Below are 25,432 nucleotides of genomic sequence, written 5' to 3' on the forward strand. Positions count from 1 at the left end.
GATACAAGTTCACTTATTGACAATTAATAGTTACTTCTGGTTTTTGAAGAACTGGTCAAATGAAAGTGGATGCAGCACTTATATTTCATCCATTACTTAAATGAAATATTTTCCTACTTTTTACATAGCTTATCAAAATTGTTTTCTGGTCATTTCCTAAATTTTCTGCCCTTTCAATAGCATGAAATATTGTATTAGTATAAGGATTATAATGCCATTTCTGAACTGTCATCTGGTCAGCACGCCATTCCCTTCCTGAACATTACTTGCTCCTTAGAGCAAAAAGCAACTCAAACTATGCACACAGCACAACATAGAGCAAAGCTACTGGAAACCTTGAAGAAAGTATGATCTCTAAACACAGAAGGGTAAATTAAAGTCTATTTTTATTTTTAAACAACTTGCTAAACTAATTAAGAGTTGTTGTTATTGTCTCTCACTTCATAAAAATATCACCTCTCAAGAATATATCAAAGCTGCTCAGACTTCACAACGAAACTAACGCCAGGAAAACTGAAATGTAAATTACAGAAAAAAAATACGTTTTTTCAAAGTGTTACCAGTTCAATTAGCTGTAAGTCCTTTTACATAGTATACCATTTTTGGTGATATCATCATTACACCAGAAAACAGGCAATTGTTTCAAAATTCTGTTTAATGAAAAAGGGAGTGGACCTTTCAAAAGTATTCACTCTTATCCGGGTTTTGCTCCAGCTGAATTTAGTGCAACTTTTATGCTAAAATGAACAGTTTTCACTTGGGCCATTGCGGGTAGTGAAGGAGGTTAGGTGCTACAAAACTGGCCTGCTCTTTGTAAGATTTCAGCTAGGGACAGAGGCCACACATTACTTCTCTGAGCTCTGCTGGAGATCAAGCATGGACTATTGCATGCATTGTTTTCTGACAAATAATTTAGGGTAGATATTTTTGGGAGCAAAGATTTTTACTTTGCACATTCAAATAAAAATAAACTTCTACTACAACAGCAATATTGGGCAAGAAACTAGAAAAACTAGTAGGAACCACTGGAAAAAAAGTAAAAAAAGAAAGGAAGTGGACAAAATATTAATGGAAGGATTTTCTATGCTCTGTGCTGCTAACTGGATTTAATTTCTGTTTTAAAGCGTGCCTAGTTCCCTTCCTATATTCTTCTTTTTTTTTTTTTTCTCTGTTACCATTCAAAATAAACTCCAACTGTATTTTGTAAGAAAGGATCAGGGTAAGAAATGTGGGTATTGATGTTAGTGCTGTAACTATCTCACTGCAGATCTCCAGAGCACTAGGTTTTGTTTATTGTCTGTCACTGAATTCGACAGCTTCCCTGTCATGTAACAAATTACTCCTTTTTAAAAGAAGGAGTGTATAAATATTGTCTTTGAATTATGTATGTTAAATCTATATCATATGATACGATGACAGCTACCAATCTGACTGGTTTTTTTTTCATGAAATAATATCACACCGATAAAACAATTTCACCTTACCATCTTTGAGTAAATTTAGCCTCCTATGTATTTTATATGCAAAGTATTCCTTAAACTTGGTCTAAAACCCAAAGGAAGTAGAGCAGATTTTAATGTACAGATTTCAGAATTCAGGGAAAACTCTGTTACTTGTTATACTCCACTGATTAATATAAAACTTTGTTACATGTTAAACATGAAAAACACATGCAGAAGAGGACATATCCAATGACTTGCAGGAAGGCAGCTTTACCTCCCCAACAAACAGTAACAACATTGCCACGCACCTTCTTTCTTTGCTAATTGCTGTGGAGACACCACAAATATCCTCTCAAGAGAGATGAGATGTGGTGCAGTCCTTGCTCTAACAATTAGCTGTGATTCCCTCAGTACAGAATAGAAATTTCCAAATGGAGTAAAGCCAGCTGCTTGCATTTAGGACACGGTTATGAAAATGTAAGGACACAAGATAAAACAAAACCAGCACAACATCTTGGATTGTGATGACAATATTTTAGGACACTAAAACTGGGGGAGAGGAATGGAGGGAGGGAGAGGAGCCTTGCAGACCAGGAGGCCAAAAGGAGTGCAACAGGGGGTTGCACCACTTTTTGGAACATAGATATCCAATAGATAGTCTGAGAGTGCGCCACTAGCCCACATGTAAGAGAGAAATCTGTATTATACACAAAATTAACAACAATCTGTTATTACCCTGTACAAGCCAGTGCTATGTAATTACAACATTACTTCTTTACAAGCAGACACAAGCAATTTTTCTCTGAAAACTCTGCCCAGTAGGTCACACACATGGAACTTAGCACCCTCAGAAATCACAGCTTTGGAAGCATCGCCAGTTACTAAGTTCACTGGCACCCTTTAAGACTTCTAGAACAAGCGTGACGTCTGTGGGAAATCCTTCAACAGAAACAAATTCTCATGGCACTGTAAGATGTTACCGGCCCTGGAAAAGTACTCCTCACTGAAAAAAAAGACTGAGAAGGCAGATACCGAGAATTGCCTGAATTCCATGGGGTTCTCACAATCTTCAGTTAATTGGGCCGAATTTACTGTAAAGTAACCAATCAAAGCATACTTTTAGATTGCTATTTCTTTATATTTCTAAGTAAGAAGTATCCAAGGGACTCCAAAATAAAGGTTCAGAACCTATATCAACCATATTGAACTAGTCTGAGCATGCACGCCACCTGAAGAAATCTCTGGAAAATACACCAAATACTGACTGAAAGGCATCAAGCTTGTGAAATTAGACCCAACATTCTGAACTGTACAGCTCGTAGTAGAAACACACTACTTTTTCAAATTCAGGCTGCTACCTTTCCTAAATGAGAGTACATTCCTTACATTTAGAATTAACTGTTTAATAGAAGAAAAAACTCAACTTCAAATCTTTTAATTATTACCAGACTTCCTAAAACTGGCAGCCCCCTAACTATTTATTTTTCAATTCTGACACCTTGATTGTGTTGCAGTCCAAATGACAGCACATCCAAGGTAAAGGAGATTGCAGTTAGTAATTATTTGGTTATGTTATCTCTCAATGGCAGAGTTATAGACCACGTAGATCAGAGTAATTGGACTAGAATTTGGGTTTTAGTTAGAAAGGTTATGGACCCTGCTGAAGTTGCGTGCTCTCAATCAGAATCAAGTCTGTCTAGATCATGCTGACAAGACTTTGTCTAACTCATAGTTAGAAACCTCCAGTGAGATGATTCATAGGTTTTTAGCTTTCCCCAGTACCTCATGTAGTTAAAGATTCTTTCCTGTCATTGTCATCACTGACAATTAACTAATTACCTCTTCTCCTATCCTAAATGAATACAAAAATAATTGATTGCTTTCCTTGCTCCTCTAAAGTACAGATTAATGAAACCCAGTTCCCTCAACATCAAAACCCTATTAAATTCAAGATAGCTTTCTTCTTACCACTGGGTGAGCTAGACTATCAAAGAGAGCAATGAGACTGATTTCACACAGTAACTTCCTGATAAATTCATACAGGCTTTTTTTTAATATATTTGTGAATTTATAAAATTAGTATTTTAAAAGAATTTATCTACAATATCTGGAAAGATACTATTTACTAGACAGTGCCCCCTCCTTCCATTCCATCCCATCCCGTCCCTCAAAGCTGGATACAATGCTTGCCTTGCTTTGAGTTTTGGGGTCCTACCTTATCCCTTACAGCTTCAGGTTTCTTTGGCATGTTAGAGACCAGTCACAGCAGGCACTTCTGATCAAATACATCTAACTAGTCTAAAAATCCTCTACCTTTGAGTGAGTCTTGTTTTGACTCACTCTCCAGTGGGTCCAGTTAGGTTCTGATTAGTTCTGGACCACTTTGGCCTTCTCTATGCCATACACTGCTCCTCATTCTGTTAAAGATGAACCTATAGGCTCATTTTTCCTTCTCTTACTTTGTTGGTTTTAGTCAGGTTTTTGCACGTTTTATCTAAACACTATAATGTTGAGAGCTTTATCTTTTCCAAATTATGTGCTTCAGTTATTACTCCATACCTATCCTTAGTCCCATTCTACAATTTGTACGACTAATAGTCAAAGCAGTTTCTTATTATCTTTAGTTTTATAATAGTCTGGCTGGTTTTCCCTTAATCTTGTCTCTTTTAATACTGTCAGCTCTCTTCAATGCAACAGCCCAATTGTTTTCACTCCATCTTTTGTAACCATCTTTCCTGAAAGCAGCCTCCAAACTCAGGTTTTCCCTATCTCCATCAACCTACAATTCCAATTTATGCACTGAAAGAACAGGCCTGAAAGATTTCAGGGTATCTACCTGGGATATTGCTTTATTTGGCCACATGCCAAACCTTTTGAGGTTCGTGTTGATAGGTGGTTCCACTGAAATTAATATGGTTCTGCTTGAGGTGCAGTGTGACAGATGTTTACAGGTCTGTCTAAAAAAACTGACAAAAGACAATCGGTTTGAACAAAGCAGGACAGGAGGAAGGAAAGAAACAAATGGACTATGGTACCAATGACAGGCACATGGTATTACTATAAGCACTTGCAGCTTTCAGTCTGGGGGTGGATAATATACTCTACCATGTGTATCATATGATTAATTAACAGTCACTGAATTAACAAACCATGTGGAAGATTAACTTGTATTGTAATTGTTACTCCCTCCTAAAAATAATCTTCTCTATTGTTTGAAAATACTTGTTTCTTTCTATTTAACATACAATTTCTACCTTGCAAATAACTACACTTTTAAATGAGAAACATAGAATGTAGTCAATACTTACATTTTTGCTTAAAAGTATTTGTGATAAAATATTAAAGAAGAAGTCATGTTATTTGGAATTTTCCTGTCTTGTGGCATAATTAAAAAATACTAAAGTTCCTTACTTACCTTATTGGCATGTGTTACATTAAAATGGAAGTACTAAAAGAAATTAACTCACACTTTATGCCACCAGAAATTCTTAAAATATTCTACTGTTTTTTAATGCTTTGAACCAGACCTTTAAACACGATGAATATATGAGGAAACCTTTTTCTAAGGATTTACCTTAAGGAAATAGCTTATTTGACTGATTCTATTTCTACATAAAAGAAGGTTAAGCTAGAAGCACACTTAAAAATGAAATAAAATGGAAAAGAGGTTTCAGTCTTGAAAATTAATGTTTTATATTATATTACAATAGTTATACTAATCTTTAAGAAATACATATCTTCTAGTTAATAACTTTTTAATTAATGCAAGAGAATTATTTTTTAAGGATATAAGTTACACAACATGTTTTCAAGATTTCTAACCAAATTAGAAGAATTGACAGACAAGAAACAAATGTGAATAATGAAAATTATGAATATTTTGGTAATGTATCATGAATTCTTAGCTAAGGCCTAATATGAGACCAAATGCCACATTTTCCCATGTAAAAGAAACCTAAACAGTGGAACAAAATCACAAAACCATAAATTTCAAAACCTCTCATCAACAAAAGGGCCTCCAAAAGGCTTTTCTATTTTTGCTAATGGAAAAGTAATAGCCTCCTGAATGTACTAAGTTGTAGTAACAGCACGTAAAGAGGAAGGGAGAAACAAAGGAAAAGCTTCATTAATAAAGCTTCTATTTATGCTATAGATAGCATTCAAGTTTACGTAATGAACCTCTACTCTGTAGTTCAGACAAAAATTACCTTTCAGCTCTCAACAGTAGAGAGCAAGTTATATATTTATTCATGGGTTTTCACATCATTTACCTCCAGAAACAGATTTGATTCAGTATCTTTTTACTCATGGGTCTTTCTCATTTCAAAAAGGTTTCTGCAGCAGTTTCTATTCAAATATAAGGGGTTTCAGGTGCACTCGTCTGCTTCTTATCTCTTCTGGTAATTGCCCTGTTGAGCCACTCCGAGATGGGCATTAGAAAATTGCATTCACATTACCATCTTACATTTCAAAGTTAACTGAAAATTTTTACGACAGTAGTTTTTTGTTTGGTTTTTGTTTGGTTTTTTTTTTTTTTTTTTAATTGTGAGAGCCAGCATCATACTAGGCATTACTGACTAGGTACAGTATAGCCTGATGCATTCCTTTTGAAGAGTCTTTTTCCCTGACAACTGGTACAAATTTCTTCCTTTGAACACCACTGCAAGTGATCATTATAAAAGTGGAAAAACTTATCAAGATATCTTTGCTTAAGAGTTTGCTAACTCCATGTGTATAAATTTAGTTAATTCTACCACAGAAGGGTGCATTTATCTTTGGCTCTGCCATTCTTAGGGTTATGCAGAGTGAAAAGTATAGCCACCCTTCATGTACATTCCACACCCTTCAGGAAAGGAAGCAGTAGTCTTAATGAACAAAACCAGAAATTGCATGCTGGCATCTGTTACACAGGCAATTTTCTTGGATAATCATTTGTAGCCGGATTTTGCATAAACTACTTGCATAATATTCACCAATCTTGACCCCCTCAGTCATACTGTTTGCAGCCTAATACTCCATTTCACTAAGCACCTGTAATTTTAATTGCAGTAATACTGCAGGATGAATTTATCCCCATGTTTTCTTTACAATAAAAGGCTGTTAATTAGGCCCCAATGTGGACATTTTTTCTGACTAATGTAGGTGATATTTCTGTTTTCATTACCTTTTTAGCAATTTGTTAAGTAAGGCATGGACAAAAAAAAAGAACAGACATCTAAGCCAGGGCCTGTACTCGCCTTTCCTCCTCTATACTCTTTTTTGGCAAAAGGCATAAATCATCCTTGAGTTTCTTAATACAAGCACGATTAGCTGGCCATTTTTAGGACAAATGTTCATCCTGCCTTCTAGACCATTAATTTTCAACATACAATCCTCAAAACTTCTGAAACTGGTCTTCAAAGTGAAAGGGGCATCAGATGCAAAATACATTTTCAGGTATTGTATTCCCTGACATGCAGCATTTGAAAATAGAGAAAGCAGGAAAAAGGACCTAAACAGATTATACAGGGGTTCAAGTAAATAATGTTGAGAAGCATTCCTGAAGCCTAAAGCAAATGCAGCCATATAATTTACCCTATACATGGTGAGCTATACTTGGCAAAAGTATTCAAGAAGCTGTATCAAGAAGCTCCCTAGGGCCGGAAGTTCTGACAGGAAGACAGGTCTCTTGAGATGTCATGCTAACAACTAGCTTCAGATGTTACTTAATTTTATTTATCAGCATCTTAAAAATAATAGTAATTTGGTGATAGTGTAATGTTTTGGCGTCAGAGTAGCTTTATTGTACAAAATAGATATAAAGCCATTGTAGTATAAAGAAATGGAAAAGAAAGGTGTACCTTCAGTTTCAGCCTAAGATATTTCATTATTATGGTACTTGAAGACCAAAGACACACTACCAAGTACATCTCATCAAAAAGAAAGAACCTTGTCCAATTTTATTGACATAATGCCTTTTAAGCATAAAAACTTTGCAAGTGGTATCATTTAATTAAGTAGAAAAGGCTGTATAAAACTATAGCTATTTTTCTAAGTGATATTTATATTTCAAATCACCTATGATGCTATTAAAAAGTAGAGGACCATCCTAACAGCAGCATTAATAGGATGGTGGCTTGGAGTGTTGATCATTTCACTGCATTTCACTGAATTATTATCCCCAAAACATGGATTTTATCTTTTTAAACTATGGCATTTTGAAATAATTATGAATTGTTCAATTTGTATGTTTAATCTGACATCTGAAATGATTACTTCTGTCTGATCTGTTCAATACTTTCCTTTTACTAGTCTCTGTTGCAGAAGTTAAACCAAGGAGACAATTAGAGTCATATTTAGCAAAAATAAAGAAGCAGTAAAACATGCTAAATGTTGCAGCTTGGTTCCTGGTACTGCTGCTTTGTCTTACTCTATAGTACAGCTAGATTTCCACAGTCAGGACCAACTGAGCCAGATCAGGTTGCGGAAGTAAAATTTTATCTGCATAGTGATAAGGTCGCTTTACATAAAATTCCCCTGGGAGAAATTACATCTTAGCACCAGTATCCGGGTAATCCAGTTAGCTAACAAAACAGGCTTCAGGTAAGAGATGGTCACCAGAAACAGGGAAAAAAAACCCAGAGAAGCAAAAAAGCTCATTTTAGACAGCTACTTTGGACATGAGGTTTTAGCCCATGGCAAACAAACCGTATGAAAATACCCATACATGTTTTCATACTGTCCTGCCACTGTGTTCACCATTTCGTTAAAACATTAAAAAGACAGGACTTATAGAATCTACTTAAAAGCCATGTCTGGAGACAGCATGTGGATGAACAATGCAATTTTGCCATGATTTAGTGACAGAAATTAGGATATTCCACACTGCAGTCTATATACAGGGTTGTTGCAAAAAGAATGTCAAAGTTTTGTTAAATTCATTCTACCATAAAGTTATCTCAGATCATTTGAATCTATGTCAATCATTTTAGTAGAGATTTTCCAGGTGACAGAAGGATTTGTGACTACATCCAAACCACATGCTATGGCACTGTGATGAATTTATTATGACTTTTAAATCCGAGAACACAACGAGAAATTCAGGGACCTGTTTTCTAACACTGTCAGAGCCTGGCTTAAAAACAGTGCAGAGAAAGAACTAGGGGCTCTGTGCAGACAAGCTTCTACTGTTACATGTTCCCTGAACTCAAATCTTTGCTATATACTTAGCATTTGACATATACTTTCGTTACCATGGTCAATTAAACTCTTCTCAATTAAAGAGCTTCCTAAATTTTAATTTTCTGTACTTTTTGCTAAGGCAAGGCAAGAGAGCTAACTGGCATCCTTGCACAGCGCACATGAGAGTTACAAAATACATTCAATCCTGCATGTCAAGTTTCTTGGGTTCCCCAGGTGCAAGCTGTTAACAAAATAAGAAACTTCTTTTCTTTAAGAAACTACCACATTATGGGTATTTGTTGGCACTGCTTAGGCTCTCATTTCAGAAAGCTTTTTTCATGGCAGCAGCACAGTCCCTCCCTCAGTGAGGCTACCTGAAAGCATGAAACTGCTGATGTGTGTGAGAAATCCTTGGCCTATGCTTTTATTAGCATAATATAAGACTCGTTTTAACAACCTGTCCTAGAAAAACCTGTCTTCCTGTCAACATTTCAATGCTGATATTTGGAATGCATATGGTGAAGAAAAATACATTAATGAAAGTATTTGTTTATTTTTATATTTACTTATTTTACCTGTTTATACTACAACATAAACAAATGAGTCTTTATTTATGTATTTGACGGGGTTGGAGGTATATATTTACTTCAGAATAAAGGAACAATATGTCACATTAATAAAGGCTTACGCAGCAGAGCTTGCCTTCAGGTCACTCCAATCACCGAGCGATATCAATTTGACATTAACAGAAAGATACTACTAACAATCTTAAGCATGAGCTAGAGAACCCCCTGCTGTCTACCAGTGAGGGGAATTGAGTTGGAAACCTTTAGAAAAAGCAGCAGACCTTGAAATGCCAAATAAAATTCCTTCTTCCATCCAGAGATAAAGGAAAAGAGTAGAGCATTACTTTTTAACAAATAGGACTTGACAAAAAAGGGACAAAATAGATGCGGGCATTTTTCAACATTTGTTACTTTGCTGAATGGGACAATGTGAAGAAAAACGGTTGTTTCATCTTTCTGGAGAAAAAAAAAAATCACATATGCACAAACACATTTGCTGAACTTCTGAAGCCCTTTTCTTTTACAAAGATACTACCCAGACTGATTAGAAATTACCAACAGATGGTAATAATTAAGGTGGCAAAATGATCATCTAATTTTCTCTGATTTTTTTTATAAAGTTATTGTTACGTACATTTGAATGCAATGCTTCCTGATTCGATTACCAACACTTCTTTTTTATTAATAAAAGTATTAAAGAAATACTCTGAATCTGCAAAATACACAGGTTCAGTTCTTGTAAAAGTGGATAATAATTTGGATTATTCAGGCTTATTAACAGAGAATAGGCTCATTCTCAAAATAATTTTGTTTGTTTTTTTCTTCTTTAATGCTTGTGATTAAATTACATCTTTATGTATAATTTACACTACTTTTATTCTTGTGTGAGTGGACATATATATACTGACACACCCCTTTACACATATAAGTAATAGGAGCATTATTATATAAGTTTTTATTTATGTTGATATCTTGTGTTTTTCTTGAATTTTGACTAACCATTCCAGTAATATTTCAGCATTGTCCTCAAGCCTAAATAAGAACACAGTTCAAGATCTTGAAAATTCTGTTGAGCAATTATTTCTGGAAATAAAGTAAACATTTTATCTGGATAATTTCAAAGTATCTCCTTCAAAATATTTTTAATTTTTAGTTAGTATCTTAAACAAAAATATTCTAATCTTCACAAGCTGTCATTTTTACTTTTTTCCTTGCAAAACCATTAACCAAGCAACAAGATTTTCTGGTATTTACTACAAATTTTGCAATACTCTGGTTAAATTCCATTAATGCAGACAACAGACAGTATTTATTAGTATAAGTAATGTCTTTCATTTTGCCTTAAGTCCAATGAGATGTTTCTAGAAAACATTTCTTTTCCTGACTCAAGTGACATCTGAGCACAATCAACTTTCCTCTGCTCCCATTAACACTCAGGAACTGGTGTTGTGGACAGCTACAGTACCACAACTGTTGCTCATCATTCCTTTATTCAGTAATATAACAAGTTAACAGTTACACTCCTGGACTTCTTTTGTGACTTTTCAGTTACAACATTTTCTCCACATTTCCATGACCAAATTCCAAGAATCTGTCCAAGAAACTTCTGCCACTTCTACTAGTGTAGTCTCACAGAAAAATGTCTACTAAAGTAATGAGGATAACAAGGTTATAGTGTATTTATTTTTAAGACCAGGAGTGCAGAACTCCAGTGCTGTATTTCTGACTTTGGTGTGTACATATAGATGAATGAAACTGATCATGCCTCTTCACAGCTAAAAATCTGTGATCAAAATCTGTGATCTGCCAGAATAAAAGGACACTTTGTGCGAGCTTGGCATCTGGTCTGTAGGTGACATGGCCAGTGTCCCCACATTTCCTTTCAGGGTAATTCCAACAGTTTCAAGTGAGACTATTTTTGAAACTACTTGAGTAGTTTCACGCAAAATTTACTAGTGAGACTGTTTTCATACAGCTGGCAGAGTTTGAAGTGAACCTGCTATGATCTACCTGTCAATCACATAATCCTAATCCTTTCTTCTGCCTCTTTCTTTCTCAATGCCAGACTTACACATCCAAAGCTGTGAGTTAGACACAGTCATTTAGACACTATCTCACTATTCGTCACATGCCATCTATAGAGCAGTCACCTCCATACAGTAATCTTTGAAAATCAAAAATCAACTGATTTACCTTCTACTCTAATCATGTCATTTGAAGAAAAGTGGCTTTCACAGTTCTAAGTAGGATAGCACAGGGCAGGATGCCATCAGCTGTCAACGATGCAGTGAAACTTCTGTAAGTGTTAAGGGGAAATATCAATTTTATCTCTTATTCTGTTTTCAGAGGCTATTCTTTAGCCACCTTCACTGCTCAAATGAATGCTAATGGGTGATAGAATTGCCCCAGCTGACGCTTTTGAAGTTGGCACTTCCAACGCCTGAAAGGCCGATTCCTTCATCTCCTTTGCTGCTTGTACCAATAGATGCTTGAAAATAGAGAGACAAGGGCACACTCCTGATCTTCAAATGTCAAGAAGAAAATAGTCAACTCAGTCTGCCTCACAAACAACGTAAGTCTTGAAAAAGATTATTAAATGCTGTCTCTTGCTATCTTACCCTAAGCCTTAAAAGGAGTTCTCTAGAAAATGTTGGGGTAGGGGGTGGGGGGGTGAGGAACACAAGGTATGCAGGTTGAAATTAAACATATTTTTTACTAACAGCATCCAGATGTTGAATTAAACAGAGAGACTCTCCCTGCTATACTTTGTTCAAGAAGCTGAATGAGGATGAAGCTTACAATTATCCAAATCCTTCTGGTACTTACTGAAGTATAGCCCAATAACTCCAGATCCCACTGGAATGAATGGAAAAATTCTATCAAACCTAAAAATTATTCTATGCCATTATAAAAGGAAAAGTAATTATTGTGAAAGTATGAAATTACAACTGCATGTGAGTTCTGAGAGAACATATTTTTCAGTTCATATCTGCCTGAGAACATCAATAATTTATAGAGATAGTGCTTCCAGATTATTCTCGATTAATTATACTTTACTTTTTGTCTGACCAATCTGTTCTCACATTATCACAGTAACACGCCCCTTGCTCTTCCCTTGGCAGGGAACATCCAAAAGACATTCCAGGATAAAGAAAAAAATACCAACAAGGATTGCAGAATGTGGGTAACCACAGGCACATCTACTTTATAATTTAAATGTTATAAAAATTAAACCCTTCGGTTTTTAAAATAAAGCCATACTCAGCCAATAGTGTAAAACACTGGTGGGAGAAATAGTAGCAAAAGCTAGCAAATAGATTAAAAAAATCTTATACTTCTACCTATTGTTAACATCTTCTAAGCTACTTTCAGGAGTAGATCTTTTGATAATATTATTCTCTTTCCTGATGATCTGGATTATGCTCAATTTTGGCCCGTAGACTGAATGGCAATGTGACAGGGTGGAAGTGCTTAGGGGACATCAGTCACAACATGGAAGTCAGATGCTGGCCAAGAGGGACATGAAAAAGAGAACATATTATGCTTTTGAAATGTTGGCTATATTTTGTTTTGTGCCTGTGGTATAAAACTCTTTCCCTATCTTTTTAAAATTCACCAGCCGTTAGGCAATTCTGCAATAAGTAAACAGTTCCATGGTGAATTAGGCAATCACATCTCTTTTGTGGAAAACGCTAGGTTTTTAGCTGTGTATATCTGTGGAGCCACAAAATAGTGGTATTTCATTTTCATGTCGAAACACTTTGTTTTCAGCTTTGCAGCCACAATCACACTACAGATTAAGTAATATAATGTAAATATCTGGCAATGCTAAAAAATTGTATCATCCTGTTGATAAGACTAAGCTATCTGCAATGTGATGTGCTATTGGAAAAAGAAATCCACGAGTGCACAGAAGGATTTAAGTCTTCAGCTTTTTGTTTTGCTTACTCAAAGTACAGGGTTTTGCTGCAGATCCTGCACATTAAGTCTAGGGGTTCATGTTTTACCAGGTAGTGGCATCATGTCACTTTTTATTACAAAATGTTTAGTGACAAATATATCAGGAGAACAGAATGTAGAGAACAATCACAACTGAATTCAAACACAATGGGGTGAGTCGTCTACTCACCCATACTCCAACACTTTTAGTGCAGGATTCAGGTTTGACTGCTGATTTTCTACATATTTATGATTCTATTTGAGACACCCTCAGGGAGAGACAGAATGTCCCCACGGCTGTATTTGTAGTGTGCTAGAAAACAAGAATCCTTGTCAAGTCAACAGGAATCAGTCAAGAGAGCTTCTCATCTGACAGCGAATAGAATATATTGAATAAACATGGCACAATAAACCTTGCCAGTTTAACCCTTGCAAGAGAGATTTTTGAAAGTGATCGGTATGCCAACCTATGCAATCAACAACTGTAATTAGCATCAGAATTAGGCCAACACTTGGTACTCCTGAGAATTTTGGAGGGCTCCAATGTCCAGACATATTTCACAAATTTGAAACTGGAAATTTTATTTGATTGAAGCTGCATGCGATTACACTAAACTATGGGCAGAAAAAGCTCTGCTATTGTTAAGTGTTCTGATACCACGCCACAGCTAGCACTTGGTCTAGTAACAGGACAGATAAACCTCATACATTCCTCCTAGAGGTCTGGATCTGCCTGTCTCCACCTAAAACTGCCTCTCTGGTGACTGAATGGTGTCCCAATGAGAGAAAGATGAGAAGGCAGGAAAGAGTCACACTCTACAAAGAACAACTTCAAAAGTAGGCTGTAAGGTCCATGATACTTGTCTAACTGAGGATATATGATCATGGACTATCCATAGTAATACCCCAAGGAACACTATTAGAGAAAGTCGCCAGCTGAAAAAGTGCAGAACGGAGGAATTTGATATGAGAAACCAGAAGGAGATGAAGACTTGATGTATGTTACAACTGTGTACCAGAAGTTACTAGATGTTTGCTTTCCTAGCTAGTTTTGTCCAGACATCTAAAATTTACTCCTAACACATTCACATTGTAAGTGATCTGTGATCAGCAAATAGTTAAATACAAATTTAGCTAAAGGGAAAAAAAAGTGGTCTCGAGTTATCCTTTCTGAGAGGTTTAGTCCCACGGGAATAACAAGGCTTCAGAGATGATCCAAGTCATGTATGTGGACATATTCACCCACAGACTGTCACAGCTCTTCAAAGATGCACACCGTATCTAATCCTTGGCCACAGAAAATTCAACAAGGGAAAGCTGGTGGAAGCAGTTCCTGTCCCCCCCAGCACGCACCCATAAGACAGGGGCCATGAACACCCTAGAGCAGCTCCTGGATTAATAGGCTCTGCCAACAAAGAAGAGGCCAGGGTGAGGGGTCATTATTCAGGACATGCAGAATCAGCATTTCTATGCCCAGATGGTCAGGTTTCCCTGCAGGATCCAGCCCATGCCTAAAGCTGCCTCACCAAGGAGGAAGAAATTGAAACATCCCAAGTTTTTCCATAGGGGCACTTGGCATATGGGAAGATTACAGAGGATAAAAATTCATCACTGACCATTGTTCACTAATCTTAGCTACACACTTGCCTATGTAAGTGAAAAAATGAATATGCTGCAACCAGAAAATAAATGTGCATAGCAGCAAGGTAAAACAAGACCAAAACAAATCAACAATAATACGAAACCTGTGTTTTTTTACAAGAATGTAATGGATACTATTTATGTTAGTCATTAACATATGTAACACTAAATCAGAAGACCTATTGCTATGCATACAGCTATTGCATTGCAAATAATGCTTTCATTTTACAACAGTGATGAAGACTGTTACAGCTTTTTTGTACATTTGGTATTTATAGAAACATATATTTTCTACAAAGCCCTGTTGTGTAGGGTTGCACACTATAATAACATATCAGATATACCATCCTTCTTTTGCAGCTCAGTCTTAAGGACCACATATTATACAGAATTGTGTTGCAAGGATACAACGATAAACTAATATATACTTGAGCCCACATCATCTGATTATAGGCTATATAGGATGCCTTACCAAGTTCCCTGAAGTTATAGAATGCTTGCATAATTTTATTTAATTACATAGGTAAATAGAGTATTTTCATCTTTCATGTTAATATTACAGGATAAAATTTAAATATTCTGATCCCGTTAATTAAAAGTTTTAGAGAAATCATTAAAAATTCTTTAAAAATGTATTTGACTATTTCATTTCTGCAAGATAATACTGAACTTTTCTTGCATAATGAAAGCACTTTTTTACTTGACTAAAGCCATTCTTCAGCGCAGCAGAATTTTTTCTTCTTTCTTTTTTTTTTTAAATAGACTTTATATTTAAAAGCTCACAGTTCATTTCTGTTCATCTATCTTGGTATCTAGTCATATATCTTTCGGAAATAGCCCTGAATAACAGAAGGTGCATTAACCATGCAGCTATAGCAGCAATAGCACCACATGTGTCTAATTGTTGTTCTACACCACACACTTATTTTTTGTTCTTTACCTAGAAATCTTGAGCTGCAGTGAGAAGTCTTTACATCATAAGAATAAAATTTATTATGAAAAGGATTTAAACTTACCGTACAATCCATCTACAATTGCCTTCAGATATTTTGAATATTCATCAACCAATAACAGAAAGAAGTAGTAGGGTTTTGTTTTAGAAACATGCTTTTGATAATTGTCTAAAATGTGAGAGATTTTATATCTTTGGTAGCTACTTTTCATACTTTGATGCAATGAATAAGTAAGATTACATCATAATGAATAGAAAATTAGAAATTGTAAACATGATCCTTTTGCTTCTGCAGTGACAATTACCAGGGAAGTAAAAGAACAGAAGACAAGAGAGGTATTTGGAAGATTACACAATACACGCAGTGAGACAGAATTCAACATTTAGGATTACAGATAACCCCAAAGGTCTAAGAACAACAAAACTGAGGATAAAGAAACGTCCAGAAAAGTGTAGTTCTATCTATGCAACAAAACAAACATTGGGCAAAAATACAGGGGGGGTTCTGTAACAGGCAGAATTGCCGGAAGCAGAAATTCGACAGACTAGATAAGCTGCTGGTCCATCAAGCCTGTGCTCAGCCTTTGGCTGTGACCGTTGCGCAATAGTTCAGAGGAAAACTTTCTTCAGCACATCTGTAGTAAGCGATGCCGTATGTTGAGGAAAGCATTCCTCTTGATTGCTGTGATAATCATCTTACTTCCTGAAACATTAGATTACCTTATTTTAGCATAACTACCTAGGGTTACTATTCCTTGTCATACAACATTAGTTGAAAAATACACAACTGCAGCCGCTAACTGTGATCTTCCATGCTTTGAAAAGAAGTTTGGAAGAGCAGCTTTTTAACCTTGATACATTTATCTACGTTTGTGTAATCTTAGGGAAAGAAAACACATACATCAAGAGATTTTTTGCATGTGCATATGAGAGATAGATGTGGGAAAGGAAAATAAATATTTTAAGCAAATACGAAAGTGTTTCTTATAGATTAAAAAACCCAACTAAGTCCAGTCAAGGATACTGTGAACATCAATGTAGCAAATAAAACACATATATTTGGTTTAAGTGGCAAGAAACATCACTGCAAGTTTTGAGAAAGATTCTGTGATTACCCCCAGTGCAGCATTTAAATGGCAGGAGCGTGAAACAGCTGCCACAGATGAAGAGGGCACACTAAAATACTACATCTTTATAGTACTATCTTTTTCTATATTCAAAGTAGCATATTTCTTTAACTAGTACTGTTTATGAACCGTAGTTCAACTAGTAGGCATTTCTGCATGTGAAACCCTCAGAGGAGTAGTAACAAATGCAAGCAGACTCAAACAATGGTGATATCATCATAAACATTTCTACAATGAAGATACAATCATAGGGCTTTCTACAATTCTGTTCTGCTCAACTGTGCTATTTCTCTACTTCTTAAATCCCTGCTTATCACAGTCTCCTCATGTCAGCCTCATTCCATTCACCTCTTTCCTTCTCCCTTCTCTCCTGCCCTATCAAACTCTCACGTGTCTGTGCATGCCTCCTTTTTCCCTTATCTTGTGTGTGAAAACATTGCCTTCAGCACATTCAATCAAAAAATGTACTGAAAACCTAACCCACTGAAAAAAGTCATGGACTTAGTATGTACTCTATACCCCTTTTCTACTATACTCTGTAGCAGGGACATCTGTCACTATTTTGTACAATACAGCAGGGGTATGTTATCAGTTGTTTCTTAAGTGTCACCATAGAATAAATCAAAACATTAGCAATTTTCTGTATTTATTTTTGGCAGGCAACTTAAGAGGTAAATTATCTACCTCCAAACACAGACATAAATAAGCATAAACCATGCAGATGATTTTCTCCTCCCTGTCAGTGTGTCTCAACTACTTCTGGAACATGCTGAACTCGTTTACCTTTTGAGCAATGCAGCCCAAGTTACAGAGGAACACAGCCCTCAAACATGCTATTTACTCCCCTCTCAAACAAACTTGGTTATATGAAGCAAATACAGGTCACCTTCCAACCCATCCAAATGGAGTAAAAATTAACAGGCTACACAAAGAAGGTATTCATACATAAGAATACTTTAGTAGTAAGCCCTTAGAACTAGCTGATGGAGCTTGCATGAAGTCAATGCGCTTACACTCTTAAATACCACTGATAACAGAAGCTGTGATTTTCAAATAATTAAATTCACCTATTTTGCTCACTCCAAAGTATGCCAGAGTAGTTCACAACCCAGGTCATAACAAGTGAACTAAGGTCCTGTCTCTGTCTTAGGAAAGTCTATGCTGGGAGATAAGAGCATGGGAGCAAACTGAGACCCTAAAGTATAAGTCTTACCTAAGAAAGAAAATGTTTCCTATTGATCACATTATTAAAGGAGCCACTCCACTCTGATGTGCTTACATTCACAAAAGCACAGATACCTCAAGAGCAACAAGATTTACCCTATTCTATTATTCGGTATACTTCTGACTACTAGAACAAAAGCCTACCTCTTTGAAATCATAATGTAAGCTCATATCTGTCCACATCTCTCTAAAGAGGTACGTTCCTAACTGTTTCTACAGTATCTTGCAAGATGGGGAACAATCTTTGCCAAAACGTAAGTCAACCGGTTATACTGTGGCAACACAAAATCAACAAAAAAAAGCAGAAAAATGCTGCCTTGGTGTCACATTAACCTCTTTTTGATTATTCTTGTAAAAAATATATGAATTTTAAAACATCACACTTCCTCTTTGGTTTTCCCTAGTTTAAGCTTCCTTCTCTTCTGTTTATTATAAGATTTTATGCACCTTTGAACCTTCAAAGTACTGCACACGTGAAGCACTGTTATTTCAAAGCTATCAGAAACTTATTTTTTTGTTTGACTTTGATTTAGATACTAGAAATACGCATTACTTCAGTTCTCACTCTTTTGCAGGCTGTACTGTCTATGCTCCTATCTTTTTCCTTGAGGTTGAATTTTGTTCTCAGACAGGTCAGTTATGTGGGCTTAAAAAAGTGGTGGAAATACGAGCAGTGGGAAGCTGCTGAAATGTCAGGAGAAATCTTCAAAGGCTTTTCTTTCTAGGTGAGAGTTGCCAGAGTGATATAACAAATACACTTCCCAGCAACAGATATTGATGTTTTCTCTCACTTGTGAAGGCTGTGACATGGACTGATATCTTACTGCTGGAGAAACACTACCCAGCCAACACCCTTCCAACACCCTCATAACCATGTATCATGGCAGATCAAACACACACACACCCATTTTACAGGATAATTATTCTGTAAAGCAAGTAGTGTGCCATTGCTAATTCTGAAATACATTACGAAAAGTTGGTGAGACCTCCCAGAAACGCAGCCATGTCTCTCCATTACTCTCTATATGCTCTCAGTGAGGTTCCCACTGCCCCATACCCAGAAGAGGAGCTCTGGAGACACAGTGCACAAGTCCAGCCAGGCATCACACTGGAAGAGGTTACCAAGCAGTTTAGACCTGGCCCTGCAGGCTCAGTCATCTTTTAAAGCATCTCTGCAGTTCATTAGCCTTACTAAGAAACCAGGCAGTGGATTGCTATGCCTTTAGAATCTGCTGCTGACAATATCACAGGTGTACTCTTCCCTTTCTGGTTTCGTCCATGCCTCAGGTCTCATGAAAACTGGCAGAAGAAAAAGATAAAAAGGAAACACAAAGAAGAGAGCACAAGCAAATAAAGGTGGTTTAGACTTAGGAAATTTTTCCTTTATACATTTTAGTTTTTCCCTTTTCTCTTACTCTGGTAGCCACCAAATGTTGGCAACACCCTGCTAAACTGCTTCTAGGATGAAAAAAACCATCCCAGTTGTCCTTCCAAACCCTCCCAGATACGTCAGTTAATTCTTTAAAGAAATTAATTGATATAGTCCAAGAAGACTTTCCTATCCTCACCTTAGAAAGACAGGAATCATAGAATGGGCTAACATATTGTTTTACCTCTGAGTCCATCCTGTTATGATAGAAAAAATCCTAGAAACAGAACAAGAAGCTGCAGGTCCCCTGAAAGTTGAAGTAGTGAACCTTTTTCAAAGTAAGTTCACCAAAATTAGCATCAAAACCAACATAAGCTTCTGCCATCATGTACTGTACTGCCATTGCCATTTTCCTGCTGCAGGCAATACCTGTTCCCCATAGAGAATCCCTGCAGCTGTGCTCATTTTTCCAGTGCATGGATGCAGTTCCACTCCTTTTGATTTTGATAAGATCAACCCTGGAAACAAAACCTTATCTTGCCCAACCTTTCCAAAGGTGAGATCGAAGTATGGCATATTTTGGGATATGGACATATAAAGTCCATAACTATTATGTCAAAACTCTTGCTAGTAAGTCAGATTTTTTTTGTGGAAAAATCCAGCTTGTCCAACTAGCTTTCACAGTGATGAAGTCAGTCATAAATACTGAATTACTCACAGTTCATTAATCCATCTAAAATTAATTTCAACTCATTTTTATAATTCTTCTTACTTACTAGCATACACTTAGAGTTGGGTAGCTGCCACTAAATAAATATATCCTGATTACAACTGGATATATATATGGATATACATATATAAGTGTAAGTATACACGCACATACACACAGAGAAATAAAGCTGGATGCAATAAACCAAAACTTAAAAAAAGGTGAGATTAATGGATAGTATTTAAGTGGGCTAACCCTTAAAATAGCAAGGAAAAAAATGAACATGAAAAGGCTTTTGTTCTCATATTTTATATGATAGAAAATAATAAATCATGGTATTACAATAATTAATCTAAATGCATTGAAAAATAGGGTTAAAATTTTGGAAAAGTATTTTCTTTCAGGAATTCTGCAAAGCCATATCAAACTCCAAAGATTTTGCTTCTCTTTTATTTGCAAGGCTTTGATAGCATATGTTAGGGACCCTGACTCGATCCATCCCCAAAGGACAGAATAGAAATTTCATCTGCTGCAGCAGGCAAAACAGATATGAAAAGCTCTCGAGACTGACTTTCCTACACAATTTGCTGTCCTTCTATTTCTGTTCTAAGAAAGAAATAATGCTGTAACACTCCTCTGTGAAACTTCTGCACTTTTTTTCTAGGTCTAATTCTGTGAATTACTTGAAAAAAACTTAAATGTAGCAGAAGAAAATACAAAAAAAAAAAAAAAAAGAAACTCCCAAACTGACACAAACAACCATTAAAAATATTAAAATAAACCAAACAAAGCAGGGAAATAATGCAAATCTGATTTTTTGTATTTGATAATCTGTATGTAAAACTGGTCTGTCACTGTACCTTCATTTTCTTCTTAGTTGTTACTTCATATCAGAGAAAGCAGGATCACACATAATACCTTTCCTGTCAGCGTTGCTGCTTAATTAGTCAACATAATGTGAACCCTATGACACAAATAATTGAGTTGGGGCCTTCAACCTCTGAAAAGAGGCATCAACATGTAGGATATTCTCACAAGCTATGGGTTTCATATACTGTGAATGGAAAAAGGGACAGTGAAGTATTCTGCAGAGAAGGACTATACAGGACTTCAGTCTCAACTCAGACTATAAATGCTACTTAGTCTATAGTGCATACTTCCATTTTTTTTAAATGTAAGAAACTAGTAATATATCTAAATATATGTAAATTTTAACTCACATTCCCATTATGTGCCACTTTTTTTTTTTTTCTCAATGATAATAGCTGGCATATGAAACTTAGAAAACTTTTTTCTCCCATCTTCCCCTGAATTGGCAAGAGAAAACCATATATGACATGTAATATACAACTTCTGCATTTAGGTGCAACAGACACACAACCATGACAAAAAGTCAAAAAAGTCCACCAAGACAGTAATAGAAAGTGATTGGTTAAAAAGATTTTTCTACAAATGACAGTATTTAAAATATTCTGCGCACAGTATTTCTTCATCTTGATCCTCAGGGAGAAGACAGACTTCTCTCTGATGTTTTGTCTTCTTATTTTCAAATGCATTAATTTCTAAGCCGAAAGCAGGCAATTGCTAAAACAAAAATGGATTGTCAACGTTTTCAATAGATTAATATGAAACAATCAAACCTTTATTACAGCACTGATACTTTGAAATCACTACCTTTAAATTTGCATAATTACCAAATATTACTACTTTTCAACTTGACAAAAGTGTAAGTTGAAAATAACTTTGTAGACATACTAAAACTAAAGGCTTCCACTGAGTTTTCTAATGTCACATCTCTTTGTCACTTAATGGGACACTCTTAATTCTCTGCATGAGAAAGAGTAAGCAGTACATTCTGAAAACATTCATTTCCTTACCTCACACAAGGTAAAGTGACAGATTGAGACCACTCAATAAATTTTTAAGTGGAATAAACTCAAAATATAACAACATTCACAGAACAAAATTCAGAAGTACTCAACAAGTTGCCAATAACTACAGGAATATATGAAGTCACCAAGTCCAAAAATCTTGCCATTAGTGACAATGAAGAATATGCAATCCTGCAAAACATTAAACATGTGGTTTACATTTGCCTTATACGTAATCTTTTATTTATATCCATAAGATTGATCACAACCTAAGTAATCTGTGTTGCTCAAAATAAAGACATAGGAACAAAGCAATTCAGAATCCCATGGACATGACAGAAATAATCTTGTTAGACCTGAGGATGTTCTAAGGGTCATGTTCACATCTATTAAAAGTTTGGATCCAGTCATCCCTTCTTATCTTGCCTTGCACTTTGCACTCCTTTCCCTTCCTCAGATGACACCATTCATTTAACTTGGACCATCTCCAGAACAATACATAAACACAGTAGCTGCCAGAATTTGTTCATGTAGGGTCCCTCCCTGCACAGAATTACCCGTCAGGAAACTTCATTTTCTGAAAATTATGTTTCTTTCTGAAGGACTGAGAACTCATTTCAGAAACAGTGCTTGTCAAGAATGTACTCTTAACTGTACCAACACATTAAAAAAATACAGTTCATGCCATTATACTGAAATGAACTCCCCACATGAATTGAAGGAACTGAGAAATCAGCAATGCATTTTCTCTAATAGCTCTAGGGTTTTTCTTCTAGTTTTCTTCCTTTGGACACCAAATATTGCATGTTTTCCTGTGATATATATATTTTTTTTGAACAGAAGAAATTAAATGTTTTAGATCATACTGCTGGAGTTTCCAGCAGACATTTTATGAGGACGATTTTTCTCTTTGTCTTGACATTGACATTCAAGATTAGTTCAATTTTTTCTTCCTAATTAGCTTTTCCCAGACAATTGTATATTTGAAACAAACAGAATACTTCCCCTTAGGGCATCAGAAACTTAATCTGTCCAATTTCCTTTCAATGGACTTTGAAAACAAAGCACTGTGTTGTAACTCAGTGGGGAATTAAGAACTATGTGACGTAAAAAATGGAAAAAGCACTATGTAAATAAATTCAACATAGATGGCAATAAAAAAATAGTAATGAAAAAATCCTTTAAGCCACCTTGTTAATACCTGACAGAACTGCCTGTTCATATTAAAGCCCATTTGCCTTTCAAATGAGGTGAAGACACTAAATGTAGAAAAAACTGAGGATTTTTGTATTCACTACAACACACTGAGTGATTAGCATTAAATTGTTTGGAATACCTTAAACATTCGAGGACTTTCCAATCACTTTATCTGGCAGTCTTCTTTGTGACTCAAAAGATTTTTCTTTAAACTTTGATCATTCTACAAAGATACAGTCCCTCACAGAACTTTTTATTTCAGATATCAGCAAAACAAAGAAAATCAATAATGCTAAGTATACAATTACAAGATTATGGTGATAAACTGTGAGGCTGTTAGACTTTTTAGACAGACGTTGCACTTGTAAGTCTTATCAATGAAAGTAAAGTAACTGTTAGAGCAGCTTTTTGATTCTGTTCAACAAGTCACTAAGAAAGTAATTGTGGGTCTTCATTTAAAAATTCTGGAGAATTTAACTGAAAATAATAGTCTTTGTGGTGTATTGCACCCTACCAGTATAGCCTACCAGAAAAAGAGCTCTACAGAATGTTTTGTTAGGACTGCTAACTCGCAGACTTTCATACACACTACACAGTAATTTTGACTGTAATCCATTTATAGATATGCTGCATACGTACATGGGTACACAGGTGTCTGTACTATACGTATATACATATATACACACCATAGAACTTCTTAAAAGTGAATATGCATCTTATTTCTCTGTAGATTTCAACTTGAGCTTTGCCTCTTAAACAGAGTTCAGAAAGTACTTACTGATGTGTAGAGGAAACCTTCTCCATTTAGAGCTATATACAACCCAGTCTTTACACCCTGGATAGCAACAACTCGAAGTCCCACTGGTATAAGGTTGAATAAAGCTGTGAAGAAAAAACATGACCAGATGTGGATATACTATGGTTATTACAATATTCTAATACACATCATTAGTAAAAAGACAGAAAACTACTCCCCATATAATTTTTTTAATTTTAAAATTAAACTAATACAGAAAATCTTGCTTCTAGTAAAGTTAATCCTTAAAATTAAAGCCTAAGTATCTATCTAGCAATAAATATCACAATAGATTGGTATTTGGCACAAGTGCTACCTAGCAAATATAATGCACAGCAGACTGGAGTGTAATCATTTATGCAGCGCTGCAGACATAAGTATCTCAGGGAATCTGAAAAGAGTCAAAGAGCCCAACAGTTCCTTCATCAATGTAAAATGATCATAAGGGTAATACAGATGAGCTATCCTACAGAAGTCTCTGGTTCTAGCAAGTAGCTTTTTCTTTTCTTAGACTTTTTTATGATTTTGAATTAAGATGTGCTTTCATTAAAGATTGCTGTCAAGGGATCAGTGGTTTTTTATTTTTTTTTTTTTGGCTTTGTGAATGATGAGTCCTGCAAGAAGCAGGGAGTTGGAATTGATGAATCCTTATGGGTCCCTTCCAACTTGAGATCTTCTATAATTCTATGATTCTTCTTCTATATTTGATACAAGCAGTAGTGCACAGACCTCAGGGAATGGCGGAGGCTTATCATTGTTCAGAAAAGCACCAAAATATGTGCTTGACTCTAAATGTGTATAAATGCTATTGAGTGAATATAGAACATGTTCAAATACTGAAATTCTGGGGAAGAAAAATAATTTTTAAAACAGCTAATAGCAGATACTCTAGCAATGGTATACACCTCTGTAATAACAAAACCAACGACAGCTTTGATTAGTGTCTGAAAAAGACCAGTGCGAAGAGCCAGAGTTTACCAGTCTCACCACAGAACAACAGCAAAAAAATTATTTAAGTAGGAGACACTGACCAATTCTTCTAAAAATATGACAGCACACACCTTTACTAAAGTTTACTGACTCATACTAGGAACTCAAACACAAAGCACACTTCAAACAGTCTTGGAAAAAAAGATCTGGATGAGCCAGAGTTCATGCTAAGTGTTTTTCCACTGTGGATGAGTCAAGGATTCACAAGTCCTTGGATGAAAACCAAAAGCACAACCTGTGTGTTCAACACACATTGTGAGGACCATGGTTCCACCAACCCAGGTCTCAGGAACACAGTAACACCTATAGTGAGTTCCTCAAAATTTAGGAAGGACATCCATAGGTGTGACCTGCAAGTGTCACCTGTGAGGCTATCTGTAACCAGAATGCCAGAGGTAAAGCCCAAATCAAGAGAAAAGGGGTCATGTAATTGCAGTGGATAAGTACA

General features: G+C 35.8%; 1 protein-coding gene across 3 annotated transcripts in view; it reads right to left on the reverse strand.

Moving 5' to 3' along the window:
* Positions 1 to 25,432, reverse strand: part of FGF14 (fibroblast growth factor 14) — a 471,862-nt gene that overhangs the window by 75,755 nt on the left and 370,675 nt on the right. For all 3 annotated transcript variants that reach the window (XM_080375679.1, XM_080375677.1, XM_080375678.1), the window contains one exon: positions 23,977 to 24,080. In XM_080375679.1, coding sequence (XP_080231805.1) covers positions 23,977 to 24,080 — 104 coding nt within the window. The remainder of the gene's footprint in view (positions 1 to 23,976; positions 24,081 to 25,432) is intronic.

This window comes from Falco punctatus, assembly GCF_963210335.1.
Source record: "Falco punctatus genome assembly, chromosome: 2".
NCBI classification, from domain to species: Eukaryota; Metazoa; Chordata; class Aves; order Falconiformes; family Falconidae; genus Falco; species Falco punctatus.